General features: G+C 39.1%; 1 protein-coding gene across 1 annotated transcript in view; it reads left to right on the forward strand. All coding sequences in view use genetic code 11, as the record gives it.

Moving 5' to 3' along the window:
- Nucleotides 1-14,481, forward strand: part of EGR_01504 (Multidrug and toxin extrusion protein) — a gene marked incomplete at both ends in the record, with an annotated part of 29,704 nt that overhangs the window by 8,509 nt on the left and 6,714 nt on the right. Inside the window, 14 exons of the mRNA XM_024490753.1 lie at nucleotides 648-780; nucleotides 1,364-1,458; nucleotides 1,916-1,967; nucleotides 2,787-3,011; nucleotides 6,238-6,383; nucleotides 6,448-6,561; nucleotides 6,605-7,044; nucleotides 7,409-7,637; nucleotides 8,116-8,274; nucleotides 8,345-8,614; nucleotides 11,550-11,794; nucleotides 12,112-12,382; nucleotides 12,872-13,019; nucleotides 13,763-13,995. Coding sequence (XP_024354618.1) covers nucleotides 648-780; nucleotides 1,364-1,458; nucleotides 1,916-1,967; nucleotides 2,787-3,011; nucleotides 6,238-6,383; nucleotides 6,448-6,561; nucleotides 6,605-7,044; nucleotides 7,409-7,637; nucleotides 8,116-8,274; nucleotides 8,345-8,614; nucleotides 11,550-11,794; nucleotides 12,112-12,382; nucleotides 12,872-13,019; nucleotides 13,763-13,995 — 2,760 coding nt within the window. The remainder of the gene's footprint in view (nucleotides 1-647; nucleotides 781-1,363; nucleotides 1,459-1,915; nucleotides 1,968-2,786; nucleotides 3,012-6,237; nucleotides 6,384-6,447; nucleotides 6,562-6,604; nucleotides 7,045-7,408; nucleotides 7,638-8,115; nucleotides 8,275-8,344; nucleotides 8,615-11,549; nucleotides 11,795-12,111; nucleotides 12,383-12,871; nucleotides 13,020-13,762; nucleotides 13,996-14,481) is intronic.

Here is a 14,481-nt window from a genome sequence, read left to right on the forward strand (position 1 = left end):
CTGCAAGACTAGCTACTCACCTGGCTACCCCTGACAGGTCGAATAAACGCGGTTCTCTACTTGAATTGTTTGCTACCTGGGCCCCTGTTCTGCCCTGGTCGTGCGTCTAAGCTTATGAGACTAAGTTGCTGCCTCTAGACCGTGAAACCTTACAAGTAACGGCACGCAGCAATCCCTTCGCTTTTGATGCGAATAATTCCCTTTCCACCATTATTTTAGCGTTAATTAAAAACTCTATGTTAAATAGTACTTGAACATTGGTTAAGAAAACATTACGAGTCGTTATCTACCGGAAGCGTTACGTCAAGTTTAATGCTAATCGGCTGAATGTGAACCCCCTAATATATTCTTATCTCGTCTTAATCGAGTTCGTTTCATCGGTCATGGAATGATGTAGTATGAATACTGATGTCAGTATTTTTTGTGTATCATATGTTGAAACATTTGTGTATTCATTTTTCGATCGTATACCCTTTTTGAGCAATGAGTAAAATTATACCGAATTCTTAAAGCCAAGCAGATTTATCAATGCTGTATTTTAAATGCTTTGCATCTACTTTTACGCGCATTAACTGGATAAATAGGCGCCTTGCTACTGCTTTGAAAGGTGAAATATTTTAGCTTAAACCATATTTTCCTTCTTCAAGGGTGTTTCGGAGGCCGTTTTATTGGCATGCGGGCGACAATTTTTGGGTGCCATCACAATATTCCTAGGCTATTACGTCGTTGGCCTTCCGTTGGGCCTTCTCCTCACTTACAAATTTGAAATCGGAATCATTGGTGAGTTGTTTTATGTACAGGAAACTGTTCAGGTTGTTTTGCGTTTTTAAACATACAATTATTTTCATATTTTGGGGTTTATTTTGTAAATTGGCAAAAGCAGAAGTGATTTTACCTGCCCCTGTACTGCTTAAGACCAAATTTATTTACACCTGGAAGATAAATTTATGTAATTTTTGGGAACTTTATTTCATTAAACTTCTAAATTAGAGAGTTTTCAACTAATGAGTATGCAGCACCCGATGCCTCATTTCCACGTCAACCGCTGTTGCTCCCGCGTAAGAGGTAGTGTCGTCTATACTTGAACTAATGTCATCGCAGAGGAAAAATCTTAAATAAAAAATAATCTCATCTAAGACATCATCCTTTAATCTGCAAAGATCGCTGAGCCACGTTGACCAATTACTTGCACTGGTACAATGTTCTCTAATATTTAGCTTTGTGGTAACACAAATTTGGTCAAAAACAAAGTTTTCATTCTCACTGCAATCTTTCCATGTTTAACGTTTAACTAAGCATCTCGTGTTATACTTACTGAAACAGCTTCTGTAACGCCGAAGAAATTTAACAAAGTGTTTTTTAGGAATGTGGATGGGACTTGCTACCGGTTTTTTCCTTACTGACTGTGTCTACACCTTCTTTGCTCTCCGGACAGATTGGAAGGAACAATCTAGAAGGGTATGAGTATCACTACCTTCTTCATTTCTGTTAAAATACTTTATTACGACCTCTGTTTTTCACCTTGAAGGATCCTTTATTTTCTTTAAATGTTTTTCATTCCCATGTTACCTAAAACATATCATCGATAAGTATTGTGAGTGTATTCCGAACAAGTAGTTTCAAATAAGTTGGTTTCATTTGCTCCATCAAAACTTCCTCACTGTGCCTACATTGATCTTAAAAGAAGTAAAAAAAAACGACCATATTTCCAAGAAATGATTGGATTGCTTAGCACTTGATAGTCTCGTTATTACTGATCGGCCGGATGTTGCAGATGTAAACATGGGAACTACACATCTTAGCTCTTGTATGCTCCTTTTTTGGCGGCACTTGGGTACGCTAGAAAGTTAATGCCTCTGTGCACGCAGATGTTTCTTTTGCTTTTGATGTTTACTCTATTGCCTTTTATTTGCAGGCCTTATGCAATGTACGCCAAAATTCTGAGGGCATTACAAACGGCTACAGAGGTGTGTGACATGCCTTACTGATACAACATTACGTATTCTTTTCAATTTTTTGGCAGTTCATTTCAGATTTCACTTCTTCTAAATGCACTCTGTAAATACGTTTTTCTCCATAGCTTTATGTATATAATGGTTCATTAGAGTCCAAAAAACCATACATCTTGTCTCTTAATTCATGTCGTAACTACTTTTGTGTTGATATCTGCATTGGCAAAATTGGGCCTAACTGTAACTCTTGAGATTTTAAGAGGTTTAGGTGATGAATTATGCTCCCCATTAGATGGATGCTTCGAATAGAAAGTGATGTCATTTCACTACCAATAGTATTTCTTACCTACATTAGGTTATTTAAGGCTTACTCGGTTGCAATTTCTTCAATGGTCGCTACGGTTATGCTGCATGCAAAAATTGCGATATATTTCTCGTAGATGTTTGTATCATGCGCGATGGCATGTTGAAACGTGGTGCTTTTTTAGCAGGGTGGTCGCTTGTGAAAAGCTCGGTTGAGATACATCCATTTCATTTACATTGTGCACATCACTGTCGTAAGAGAATGACAAGTGCACATATGCAGCGCCCATATAGGGTTACGTTATATCCAAGTAGTTTGATATACGACACAGGATCAATGAATTCAAAGCTTCTCGAAAACAGTTTGCGTTACCTAGATACCCTAAGCTATTGTAGTCCTCTTTTAGCAATTTTTAAATGTCCCTATAGAGTAATCATATAATGTCATTAAAGCTACTTAGCTACTTATTTATAGAACAGCTTGCCTCTGTTGTAAATGGCGCCGGGTACTTTTACGTTTTGTAACTTCAGACACACTGCCACATGATTCCAATTGCAGAAGGTTTGTTTCAGTGAAATTGGAGATGCCAGTGGATGAAAAACAACCTTCTTTGACAACTCATCGGCCGGACTGCATGAAAATTCGCCTGCGTATCGTCATGTTCGCTACTATTTTGGTCTTCCTAGTTTGTAACCTGTGGTATCGTTTATTCCATACTACGCCTTATTGGATGCGTGTGTGTCAAAATCAAACAGGTAAGAAACCAAGTGGCGAATTTTGTAGGAATTCTCCCTCTTCCGCGCATTTAACGTGGTAATCCTCACCTTGGTTTCGAAAGAAAGGATAACCTACCTTCCACTTATTGTGCCTTTGTATGTTTATTGCACAGCTTTCAGCATTGTTTACTCACTTCCTTTTTAATTCATTTGAATAACAAGCCATTAACGCTTTAGCGAATGCTTGGAATCGTGGTAGTTGGTTATAAGACCACACTCCCGAGATGCTTGTTTTAACTATAAAGTGGTGGTTGGTACTTCAAAATTAATGAAATTACCCTTAAAATGAGGTCTTGTCGCAGTAATTATTGAGGGAAGCTGCTCGAAGATGCCAAAATAAAATAAAATTGGATGGTACTATGATGTGCCGCTTAAGTGTCGGGATTTCCATTGCAAATTGTAGTGCCTTGTATGTTCCCGAAGTCATAGCATGTTACAGTATAACAGACCATGTATTAACGCACAGAAGGGTTGGGGGGCTGTTAGCTCGGTTTGAAGTCCATCCTATAGGACAGAGGCAGGACGTCCAGAGGTCTGGATGACCCCGCAGCTCAGCACAGTTAAACGGTGTACCGAAACAATGTGCAAGTAATTACAGGCACCTCAGCTGCCGCTGTTAAGCTTATTCGGTGGTTCTATAGTTTCGGTAGATCACGATGCGATCCTCGCATAAGGGGATATCCCAGTGGGGAGGGGGATGGTAGCCCATTGTGACAGACTCTGCTTTGTCGCATTCTCCTTGGCTTTGTAATGACCAGCATTCTTCGCCGGTAATGTTATGTGTAGGCTGCGGTGGGCAGAGAAACGTGCCCTCAGGGTACGCTTCCATTTCAGGGTGGATGACAATTGCTCTGTGTCTGTGCATTCAAACAAACATGTATAATATTATAATAAGGAGGATAGTGGGATCATAGTTCCTCTACTTGCTGGGCAACTGATACTTGTATTACACGCGGCAATTTATGATGCTTGAACGTCGATCGTCAGAGAAATGGGGAATCTGGAAAAATGGGTATTTAAGAAGAGTTAGTGGGAAACGTGGTTTTGGGGCATGTAAAACTTTGAAAAAGTGTGACATTTTATTAAGAGACTAGTAAAACTAGGATTAGATATATGTTATTTCATACTTATCACCCAATTACTTGGTCTTATACCATTTACACTTGCATTGTTTATTTAGCACAGTAACACAGCCAGTTTTCACACACCAAAAGATTTGCGGAATTTTGCGACTAATGGTCTTGCTGCTTAGCAGGCAAATAGAAAAAATATATTTGCTCTAGCAAATTTGGTTTTAATCGACCGTTTTCGTTTACGCTCTTCAGGTCACCATCTAGCCCGCGTGTTCCGTAATTCCGCAGGGGTTCTGTTGATCGGCCTTATTTCCGACCGGTCTTGTTTTGGACTTTTTGGATTCGTAGCACTATGGACAATTTTTTTAACTGTGATAGTGTTATTTGGTGCACTACCTTCTGGACGAATGACTGGAAAATCCAGTTAAAAGATTTTACGGATGGAATATTCCTCAATCAGGTGTTTTGCGAAATGTAAATCTTTACCCCATTTGCTGCGTTTTTTGTGCTTTTTAAAAAAAACTGAAAGCTGCAGCGCCTGTTAAGGCTCTTTTGTTTCCCCTAACCTTTGGTTTTCCTTTGCTAGTTGTAGTTGTGGGAAATTTCCCCTCATGTTCTTCATCGCAACCTATTGGTTATTCACATTACTCATTCAAGTACTTTTGACACGTGTTTGCTCAAAATAATAGTGACTTTTGGATTTTACCTTAACTAAAATGCCAGGAAGTTTTGTTTGATAGGCTGATTTTATTTTGCTTTACTTTTGTTCCAATGCTATTACAAAAAGCCATAAAATATTTTTTCCAGCCAAGCAGTAAATGGTATTTTACTTGTCACTTGCCTTTTTATTTTTAATTTTCTAGCTGTAATTGCTTAAAAGATCGGATAAAAGTCGAACTCATGTGGTTCGACATTTGACTTAGCATTTTAACTCTTTTTGCCATTCATCTTTGGAGTTACTGTCTACGATTTTTGAAACAAAACTATTGCCCTAATATTTTTATTGCCTGAGTAATTAGCAATATTTTAACACTGCAAAGCTGTGCTAGCAATTAAATTTTGAGCTTAAAATTGTCCGATATAAAGGCCTTTCGAAATTGAGATTTCCTTGGTGCTCCTCCATTCTTTTCTACTTTTTGCGTGCAAAACTTAAGTAGCTATACTAAAGTAAATGCCAACATATTTAAGAAACAAGTTGTAAAAGATGGCTTATAATTTTGCTTTTAGACGCTGCCTTCCATAATATTCTGTAGGGCACTTTTGCTACGACTAAACAGTATAAATTTGTTCCTCTTTATAAATGGGTCGCAATTACCCTCTGGATGCTCGCTTCTCTGCGCATAAATTGAATTTTTGGTTATTTTTGCGTGCTAATGGGAATAGATTTTTACTCAGTATCAGGAATGAGGTGGCGAGTTTGAGTTCCTAACAGTCACTGAAAAGACAGTCCTTTAAGCACAATTCCTTATCGCAAATAAAATGCATGATTTTGAATTGCTATAACAATGCACAATTTAAAATTATACTTCTTTGGCAGGGCACCTACCGTTTGTGGTGTAATTCTTACTAGTATAAAATCTTTTTCCTGGAGCTATTTTTAAGTTACTTTTGAAGTAACACTATATCGTAGTAGCAAAATTGCAGATGGGTATCAAAACCTTTTTTTTGTTTTAGAGCCGAATACGACTGGACAGCAGTTGAGCCTCTTCTGAGTAACGCCAGTACTTTTACTCGTTTGCAAAACTGGAAGATGCTTGTAAAAAATTTAGAAGAGTTTTTCATTGTAAGTTTTTTAATCTCAACAGCGTAACTTAAAGTTTAATGCAAAATAGTTCTTAAATCTGTCTTATTTCAGGAAGAACTGCAACACCTTGCAGTAATTGCACCTCCTAGTATTTTTCACATAATATTTTCTCCTTCATCGTGTAAGTGTCTTAGTATTTTTGCAAACGTTAAACAAAATCAGTTGTCCAATGAACCAACTACGAGCGTTTTTTTTTCGTTTTGTTAAAAACTCCTAACTAGCTAACTTTCGCTTGACTATTTGGTAGAAGTTACAATACAGTGTTTCACGTATTGCTGACTCCTTCTGTGTTGTATAATAATTTTTATTCAAAACTGATTTATCTTAGGCGCCGCCAAAACTGAGCTAGAACGTGTTACACTTCTTCTACTGCTTGCGGCCATAAAATGCAAAAGACGTGAATTATACATCCGTGATATCATGAATAATCTCAACACTGAAACACAAAGGGGTATAATGCAGTCTATAACCAGCGTAAGTCACTCAGTATTTATTTTGGGCCCCTACAATTTTTTGATGCATGTATGTCTTTTAACAGCTCACTGAATATCCAGATACAACGGTTAGCTTGTCCGGACTTTATGAGCTTCCGTCTGAACTTCGGTACAGCATAAGAAAGGCCCTCTCGAATCGAGTGGAATTGTACTTTCTTGTAGGTTTTATACAGCTTATCCCCTATTATGAGTGTCTTTTAGCTAGCTGAAGAAGTTTTTCATCGTATCTGCGAGCATTGTCCAGACTGGACTCCAACAAAAAGGACCCTTTTTAGCCCACAGCATGAAAAGCGACAAGGGAAGGATTTTAATGTTAAAATTTCACGAAGTCGATCTCTGGCATCTTCCCTGGACCTTGTTGGCCTTGCCCTCAAAAGGTCTAATGAGGCGAGATGTGATATGCTAAAGAGTCCACAAAGTGTAGAAACGGACACGGCGACTACCTCTGAAACGGGATACGAGAGCCGTCCGCCCACCGACAAGCCTCTGAGAGACAAACAGGAATTCGGGGAAAATAGGGATTTGGACTCAGCCCTATGTATCATGGAGACTCAACTTGTCAATGATGGAGACGAAAAGAGAGAATCTGATACTCAAATAACCAAGGCGAAAGCGAAATTGAGGCAGCAATCCTTAGTAATGTAGGTCTCAAGCTTATAACATTTCACTCATTTCTCTGTTATGTATTTGGCGTCCCACTACAATAAGAAAATTTTAAGCATAATTTTAATTTTTTTTAAACAGTTTTTCCAGTAAGTTAAATAAGAGGAATTTTGAGTGTTTTAATTACATGGATTGTGTTTGTATCCCATTCGTTGTTAAGCTTTTCCAGTCATTTGAATATTCTTAATCCGTTTTAATCGTAAATAACACTGTCTGGAGTTAAAATGGTTACCAAATCGTCATCGTTTTTAGTTGTTAGAAGGGCAGGTAGGAGTGGGTGTATGGGTTAGTGGATGACGATACCCTGGAATGGCCTCCCAATTCTTCTCCCTCTTCCCCTAGTTCAGAGCAGGCGGACCAGTTGGAGGAGGTGCAATCGCAGTTGGCGGAGGTGCAGGCAGAGGTAGACCGGCTCCGGACGGAGCGCGCGCGACTGGCGGATGCGGCGGTAGCAGCGCGGCACTGGCGAGACGAGGCCGATGCCGGTCATCAGGCCATCGCTCAGCTGCGCGAATCTGAGCGCACTTGTGAGAAACTCAAACAACGCCTCCAAGCTGCCCAATACTACCGAGTAGGAATAATGCATTACTGCATCATTAATCAGATTGATACGCCTTGCATATGGTACAGTACTTTGTCTGAGTACCTCATAAACTGTTATTATCCCCGTCAGTAGTTCTCTTCATTTATAATTTCATTTCATTAGTGTCTTGCCATGTTTATAATGACTTGTTAAGTTTTTCTACTTATTTGTGACAGAAAAAACAACAATTTAACTATTTTTCATCTACATAATGGATAAAAATACAAATTTAGTATTTACAATTATTTAAGGCAGTTGTGTAGTACAAATATATCGACAAGTTTGATTTTACGCATGAAATTGATTTTTTAAAAGGCCTACTTGTTGCAAAGATGGTGCTTATTCAATTAATCGTAAAAGAGGGCTTGTTTTTAACAGTCTCAATCGCAAAGCTTCCCTATCCTTCTATTCATGGTAGTAATAGCACCCAGTCTGTTAGCTTACACATCGTAATCAATTTTTTTAGGTTCGGTGTCAGGAGCTTAGTGAAGAAGTTGAATCATTGATCAAATCTCGTGATGCTCTTGAAAATCGTCTTTCTGAGCAGCAAGCTGACCAATTCAAAGTTCACTTACTTAATGAAAGGCTCATCAAGCAGTCCCAGCGAATAATGGAACTAGAGTCGGTAAATTTGAGTAATACTTATTTTTAACGGAAATTATTGACGTTTTACTTTATGCTTTAAATGGTTAAAGCAACGTGAAAAGGATTTGGAGGAGATCTGCCAATTGAAGAATGAGGTGGCAGAGAGTCGCATTGATGCACTCAATTTGTCACGGAAGGACTTGTCTACAGGGGGCGTCAGTCCTAGCCCCTCCGACTGCGAGGGAAGGGAGCTACTCTCCAGATTACCCAGTCTTCAAAGTGAGACATCTGCAGCGGATACGATGATGGTGCATTCTTCTCGAAATGAAGCGTCTCAAACGCACGAAGTGTATGACGGAAAAGCAATAAAACTTCAAAAGGTGAGTGCATTCAGCAAAATTAAGACGCAAAATCTATGTTTGATAAATCTAGATGTTTGGGACTGTAGGACCAGGCTGGTTGAGTTTCAAGTAAAACGTCTGAGTTGTTATAGCAAGTATATAATACAGCAGTCTTCCGATAATTAGGCCGGTTTTTATAATAATTATAACTACTGAAGGAAGCTGTTTCCCCCACTATGCCATTTGTGGGAAACGGAAAGCAAAGATGAAGCATGGAGCGACTGTTTCGGTGTGAATGGAGAGCAAAGCGGTGTTTTCGTGACCGATTTGCGTTTGGCACTAAGCCCCTCTCCTGCCACTAGCCTCCTAATTTGATTCATTAGTGTGGGGACAGATGGTGCCAGGTCGCATTCCTTGCGCCGTTTATGCTTGACTCAGATTCAGAGCAGTACCCGACATCATCACCATCATTCATCAACCATGGCTACCTTGTGCTCTTGAACGCCGCTTCCAGGCTGGCGCCACTCTCACCATCGCGCACACACGAAATTAACATGCATCCCTTGTTTTTTAATTGAAAAAGTGATCCTTCGAAGTGAATTTCAGATTTTCCAATCAGAGGTTTACAAATTCTGAAGGTATTTCACCTTTCCGCTCGTATATTTGTTAAGAGTTTGAAACACTCTTATCTCGCTTATTCAAAAGTAGTAAACTTTGAATAAACTTCATTTACGGTGAAGCAAATAAATTTAAGGCATTGAAGGAAAAGCAACTCTTTTGTATCACAATGACTTATAATGACTTTAAGAGGTTTCGTCAGTTTTCGTTCGTGATTTGTCGCTTGGCGCAATTGAGGCGTATTTGAATGAGCCGACATTTAACAGCTGTATATGTCTTCCGTAAAGCGGTGTAGATCAGTCCACCCATGGTTGGTAATGAGAATATTCTGAATATTCATACATAGTACTTCAAACAACTCCTATTCAGTTTCAGTGTAGGTATTGCTTATTGGCTGTCGCAGTGCTGTGATGAATGTGTTTGGGCACCTGCAAAATACACCAATTCAGTTAGAAAACATGTAAAGTACATAAAACTATCCACTGGACCTTGTTGACCCACCTTATTGTTTCTTTTCCGGAACATGCTCACATTAAGCACTTCAAACTTATCGTTGGCACGAGTGTCATTACCCAGAGCTCACTAACAGACAGGCTGGCCTACTTGATTGTTGGTTAACTCCTCCATTCACGTCATTTTCAAAAGGAATTAGGACCCCTTCCATTTTGCTATTGCAACAATGCAAATAGTCTCATTACACCAGCACTTCGACGCAAAAAGTTTTGAAAACCAGTGGAACGGCATTTGAATCAGCAATGCTCTCGTAGTACTTGATTTCTTTTTTACTTGTACCGAGGATTTATTTATTTTCCTTCATTTAGGACTACTTTCTTAGTCGGAGAGCTAACGTTACTCACGGAATCTGTCGGCAATTAATCGAACATCAGCGTGTTACCTCGTCTAATTTTTTTGTAAAACAATTATTCAATGTTTGTTTCTCAATTTTCTTAAGTAATTTGGACTTTTTCGTAGAGGAATTTTGCCTTCTTGGCTGAAATTAGAGCAATTTCCAAGATTTCTACTTTGATTAAAGATGTAAACTAACTGCTTAAATTTAAACACTACTTATTTTCACAACCCTGGACTCACGTAGATGTAAAAACACGTAAATTTCGAATTTTACATTAAAGTGGAATTTCGTTTCATCCATCAAACATATATTGGATTAGTCTAATACGATGCGCTATCCAACGATACCGGCGATTGATGGAATTTTTCCCTAAACGTAGTTATGCGTTAACTCAACTGGCTTCCAATCACCCTAAAACTCGCGTCATGGTGTCATTCGCACTTACGACAAATCACAACCTCTTTGAGGCATGGATCTCTAACGTGCAAGTGACTTCCACATTAGATTCTGTTGTGCTACTTTGAGAGCTCGGAAAGTAAAGGCGATAATTTCGTCAGAAGGGAGATTTCTCGTCCGTAATGGTACTCAAACTGTGAACGCGCAAAGTATTCGATATCTAAAGAAAAAATAACTTTGTCGCACTAAATTCATTTTTAAGAACTTGTGGGGAGGCCAGCAGCCAGCAATTTTTTTACGATCGATAGTTTCAATCTCGCATTATTAAAAGTATCTTATTTAACAAGTGATTATTTTTGTGGATTTCTGGAAATGTTTTCACGTCTTCCTTTGCGCTTTTACCACTTTGGTGTTGGCCCATGATCAGCACCATTAGCAACTCAGCCTGGTCCTTTTTTATAAGCATTTATTTAAGAATGTGCAACCAACTCACAGCCTTGTTACACTCTGAAATGCTATGCAAGTCAATAATATTACCCCGGTGAAACAAACACATCCACAGGGACCTAGAGTGGGTTGATATGACCTACGCATGATAGATGCGCACTGGCCTTTAGTGCTGAAGGCCACGCTGTCGTTGTCGTCGTCGTCGAATTAGTCATTGCCCCCATTTCGACAGATCGACAGCAAAGCATTTCATGTGACCCCTAAAGCAGTCGTCGATCGTAAAATCAGTGGCCTTTAATAAAGACCACCCTAAGTGCAAACACGGTGAGTTGACTGCTGGCCTACGTCCACCCTGAAAATCACTGTCGCAAGCTTAGGGCCTTCGTCAAATTCAAATTGTTAATTTGATTGTAAAACAAAATTATTCCCGAGTACAGACGTACACAACTTTAGTTCATTATTTGTGGGAGCAAAATCTCCCATTTATCATGCCTACAAGACAACTGTTCCGTGAATGTGCAAAACTTGTATTGTTTTTCAACCCTGCATGAAAGTGATACAGCTTTGTTAATTTAGTTCCTTTAATAGAAATTCTTTCACGTTCATCTAATTTGTGAGTGGATAATTATTCAAAGGCATTGGCGATTAAATTCCTTTTAAAAGGAGCTGGAGCGAACCGTCGAAGGATGTGCTTCACAATTACAAAGAATTCGGACTAAACTCAATTCAGTTTGTGAAAAAATCAACACAAATCAGCGGTTAGACGCGATCACAGCATTCGATAAAGTGGAATTCAACCTTAAAGACAGCGCTGAAGCCCTAATGAAGGACCTCGAGCAGACGATTCTCGATGTCATTGAAGCAATTGAAGAAAACGATAAGAAACTCATGGGTTTGGAGAAAACCAGGTAATATGTTGGCCTTCTTTCTCATTAATAAAATATCTACTTAATGTAGAACAAAAAATGGGGATCTGCGATCATAGATCACTCCCTAATGCAACCAGGCAATAATTGAGTTTTACTCTCACCCAAAATTTTAAAACGACTTTTAGTGCCAATTCACTGCTGCGTACCATCTAAAAAGTTACATTTATTGTTAAAAGTTATTTTCTTCATATTTCGATTTGTCAGGCTGTTTCCGTTGTACTTGAAACTCTGACATACGGATAAGGGCTCACTATATTATTCCAGAGTTTTACTTTTACTTGTATAAATAATTTTAGTTTATCAAAGCCAATGACAATACCCGTGACAGTCCAAACTGACCCGATCCTCTTGCAAACTGACGCAAGGATGTTTGGACAATCGTCTACCTCCTTGAAAACGACCACTCTATTAGCGCAGTCGACCTTTCGGGACAGTGTCGAGTCGCTGCGTGACACTCTAACCAACGCAATGCATCACGAACTGAAGACGATTCTTGACCGCACCAAAGACCAAGGCAGCAGACCAAACGCGAATCTTGCTGTCAAAAACACCCAAACACATGTATTCGTAGGTTATGTCTTATCTCAGTCACGCATAAGCATCACCAAAATCCTTAAATGCAACGGCTGCTATGGCTTACTAAGCCTAGTGGCAACTTCCTTTCGATTTAAAATAAGTGGCTTATCTTGTAGAAGAAGACGAAGAAGTCATGCCAGAACCATTTATTTTACGACCTTTCCTTTGTCCTTCTCAGTTAGCGTTAAATCGGTGTGCATTTTGGATTATTGTGAAGTACAAATATTGTTCTTTGTCGTAACCATAGGGTTTACACTTGTTTACTGTTCTTCTCCCGATTTTATTGTCGGGGTATTTCCGAAACTTGATTTTTACGCGCCGCCAAATATCCTATCCTATTTTGATTAAATCATAGCAACCCATTTTTGTCAGAATTGTGTTACGTTCCCTATTTTTGATTTACTCAATCAAAATAACCGCTGCCCTTGCTCTTGAACGTTTAGCTTTGTTAAAATAAGTGGACTTGTTCGACCCTTTTAGCCTAGTAAGAATGCTCAGTGTCAGATATCACTGGACAACCAACTGCCTCTCCTCTCTGGTACAGTTCAACGTCCCCACAGGATATGCAACCGATTTGGAACACCACTTCAATTAAGTGTAGTTCAACCAAGCAAAGTTCAGCGATCAGGTAAATGCCATTTCACGTATGTCGGATCGCCTACATTTCTGCTTAAGAAGGGAAATATGCTTGGATGGTGTTTCGCAGTACAGTTGCTCGGGCATCGCTTTTACGCATGTAATTCCCTGCGTGGATGTTGATTTTGTCTTGACGAGACGATGCATTGACTATGAAAGGGACTGTTCTAGTCTCCTATTTGATCTATTTTTATATATTGGTCTTAAAATTTGCAAATATTATTTAAGCAGTTGAGCAGGCTTAATTGTGCGAAGGATGGTGAATCTAACATCGGTCGAAAAACGTAAAATATGATATGTAATTTAGCTGTATTTTACGGCCACAATATTTTTCTTTTGGGTTTAGGATAATGATTCGTTATATAACTCATTAACTTTATTAGCTAAATTCTCGAAATCCTGACCATTACGCTTATTTCTGCTGAATTACATTTGACTGGCAATTCTAAATGCCCCGCATACTAACCATCTGTAAATTAGCCATGTGCGTAAAACGCTAGCCGTTGAATCTTAGATACTATCTAATTTGCATAGATTACCCAAATGAAAACAAATTTATATTCCAATTAAGCTAAGTTAGTGCCTAATAGCAACAGTCAAAGTGGTTGGTGCAGGGCTACTTTGATCCCAATTACCATGCTCTTGAAGGCTCATGTTTTACCGAAAATTATTACAAAGGTGGGTTAGCCATGTCCATTAACAGTCTCAAAGTGTTCTTCCAATAATTATTTGCAGAATTAAGCCGAGAGCAAAGTAATGGGCTCAAGGTTGTCAGTCGTAGAGGCGTAAGCACGTCGCCTACCGGAGGTCAAATGCAATTCGGTATCAACGAGGCTGCTGGAGAGGCTCTTCTTCAGGATAGTGAGGCAAAAACACGTATCGCTGTCCCATGTAGGGAAAGGGACGAAGTCAATGAGCTATTGAAGTCAACAAAACACGAACTGGAACACTGCAAAGATTTACTCAAGGTAAGCTTATCCTAGTATGGCCTCGAACTTAAAACGGGCTCCAACTTTTCAAACATAGTAACAGCGTCAACACTGAAGTGCCTAGTAAGTTGAATTCACCTCTCTTTAATCGGTAAGTGATAGACCATCTTATCTTCTTGAACAATAAATGAAAGAGCATGTGACGTTTGGCTGCCCGCCTAATCAGAAAATCACGTCACTTTCAGACCACATAGGGATCGAAATTGCACAATGTACAGTGCACTCATACGCGTATACCGTATATCTATATATTTCTAGATGCTAAAGTAAATGCACAGAAGTCTAGATGGTGATTACGACTTTGCTTAATAATTGCTCGTTTCCTTCAGCTACGATAGTATCAGTAAATGACTTTCTTAACATCTAGCGTAATACCTCCTGAATTCTTCAGACCGATATGAGCTGGGCCCAGATCCCATGGTTTAATCAAAATATTGTTCACCACTCAGTTTTAAAGGGTCGTCA

This window comes from Echinococcus granulosus, assembly GCF_000524195.1.
Source record: "Echinococcus granulosus chromosome Unknown EG_S00006, whole genome shotgun sequence".
NCBI classification, from domain to species: Eukaryota; Metazoa; Platyhelminthes; class Cestoda; order Cyclophyllidea; family Taeniidae; genus Echinococcus; species Echinococcus granulosus.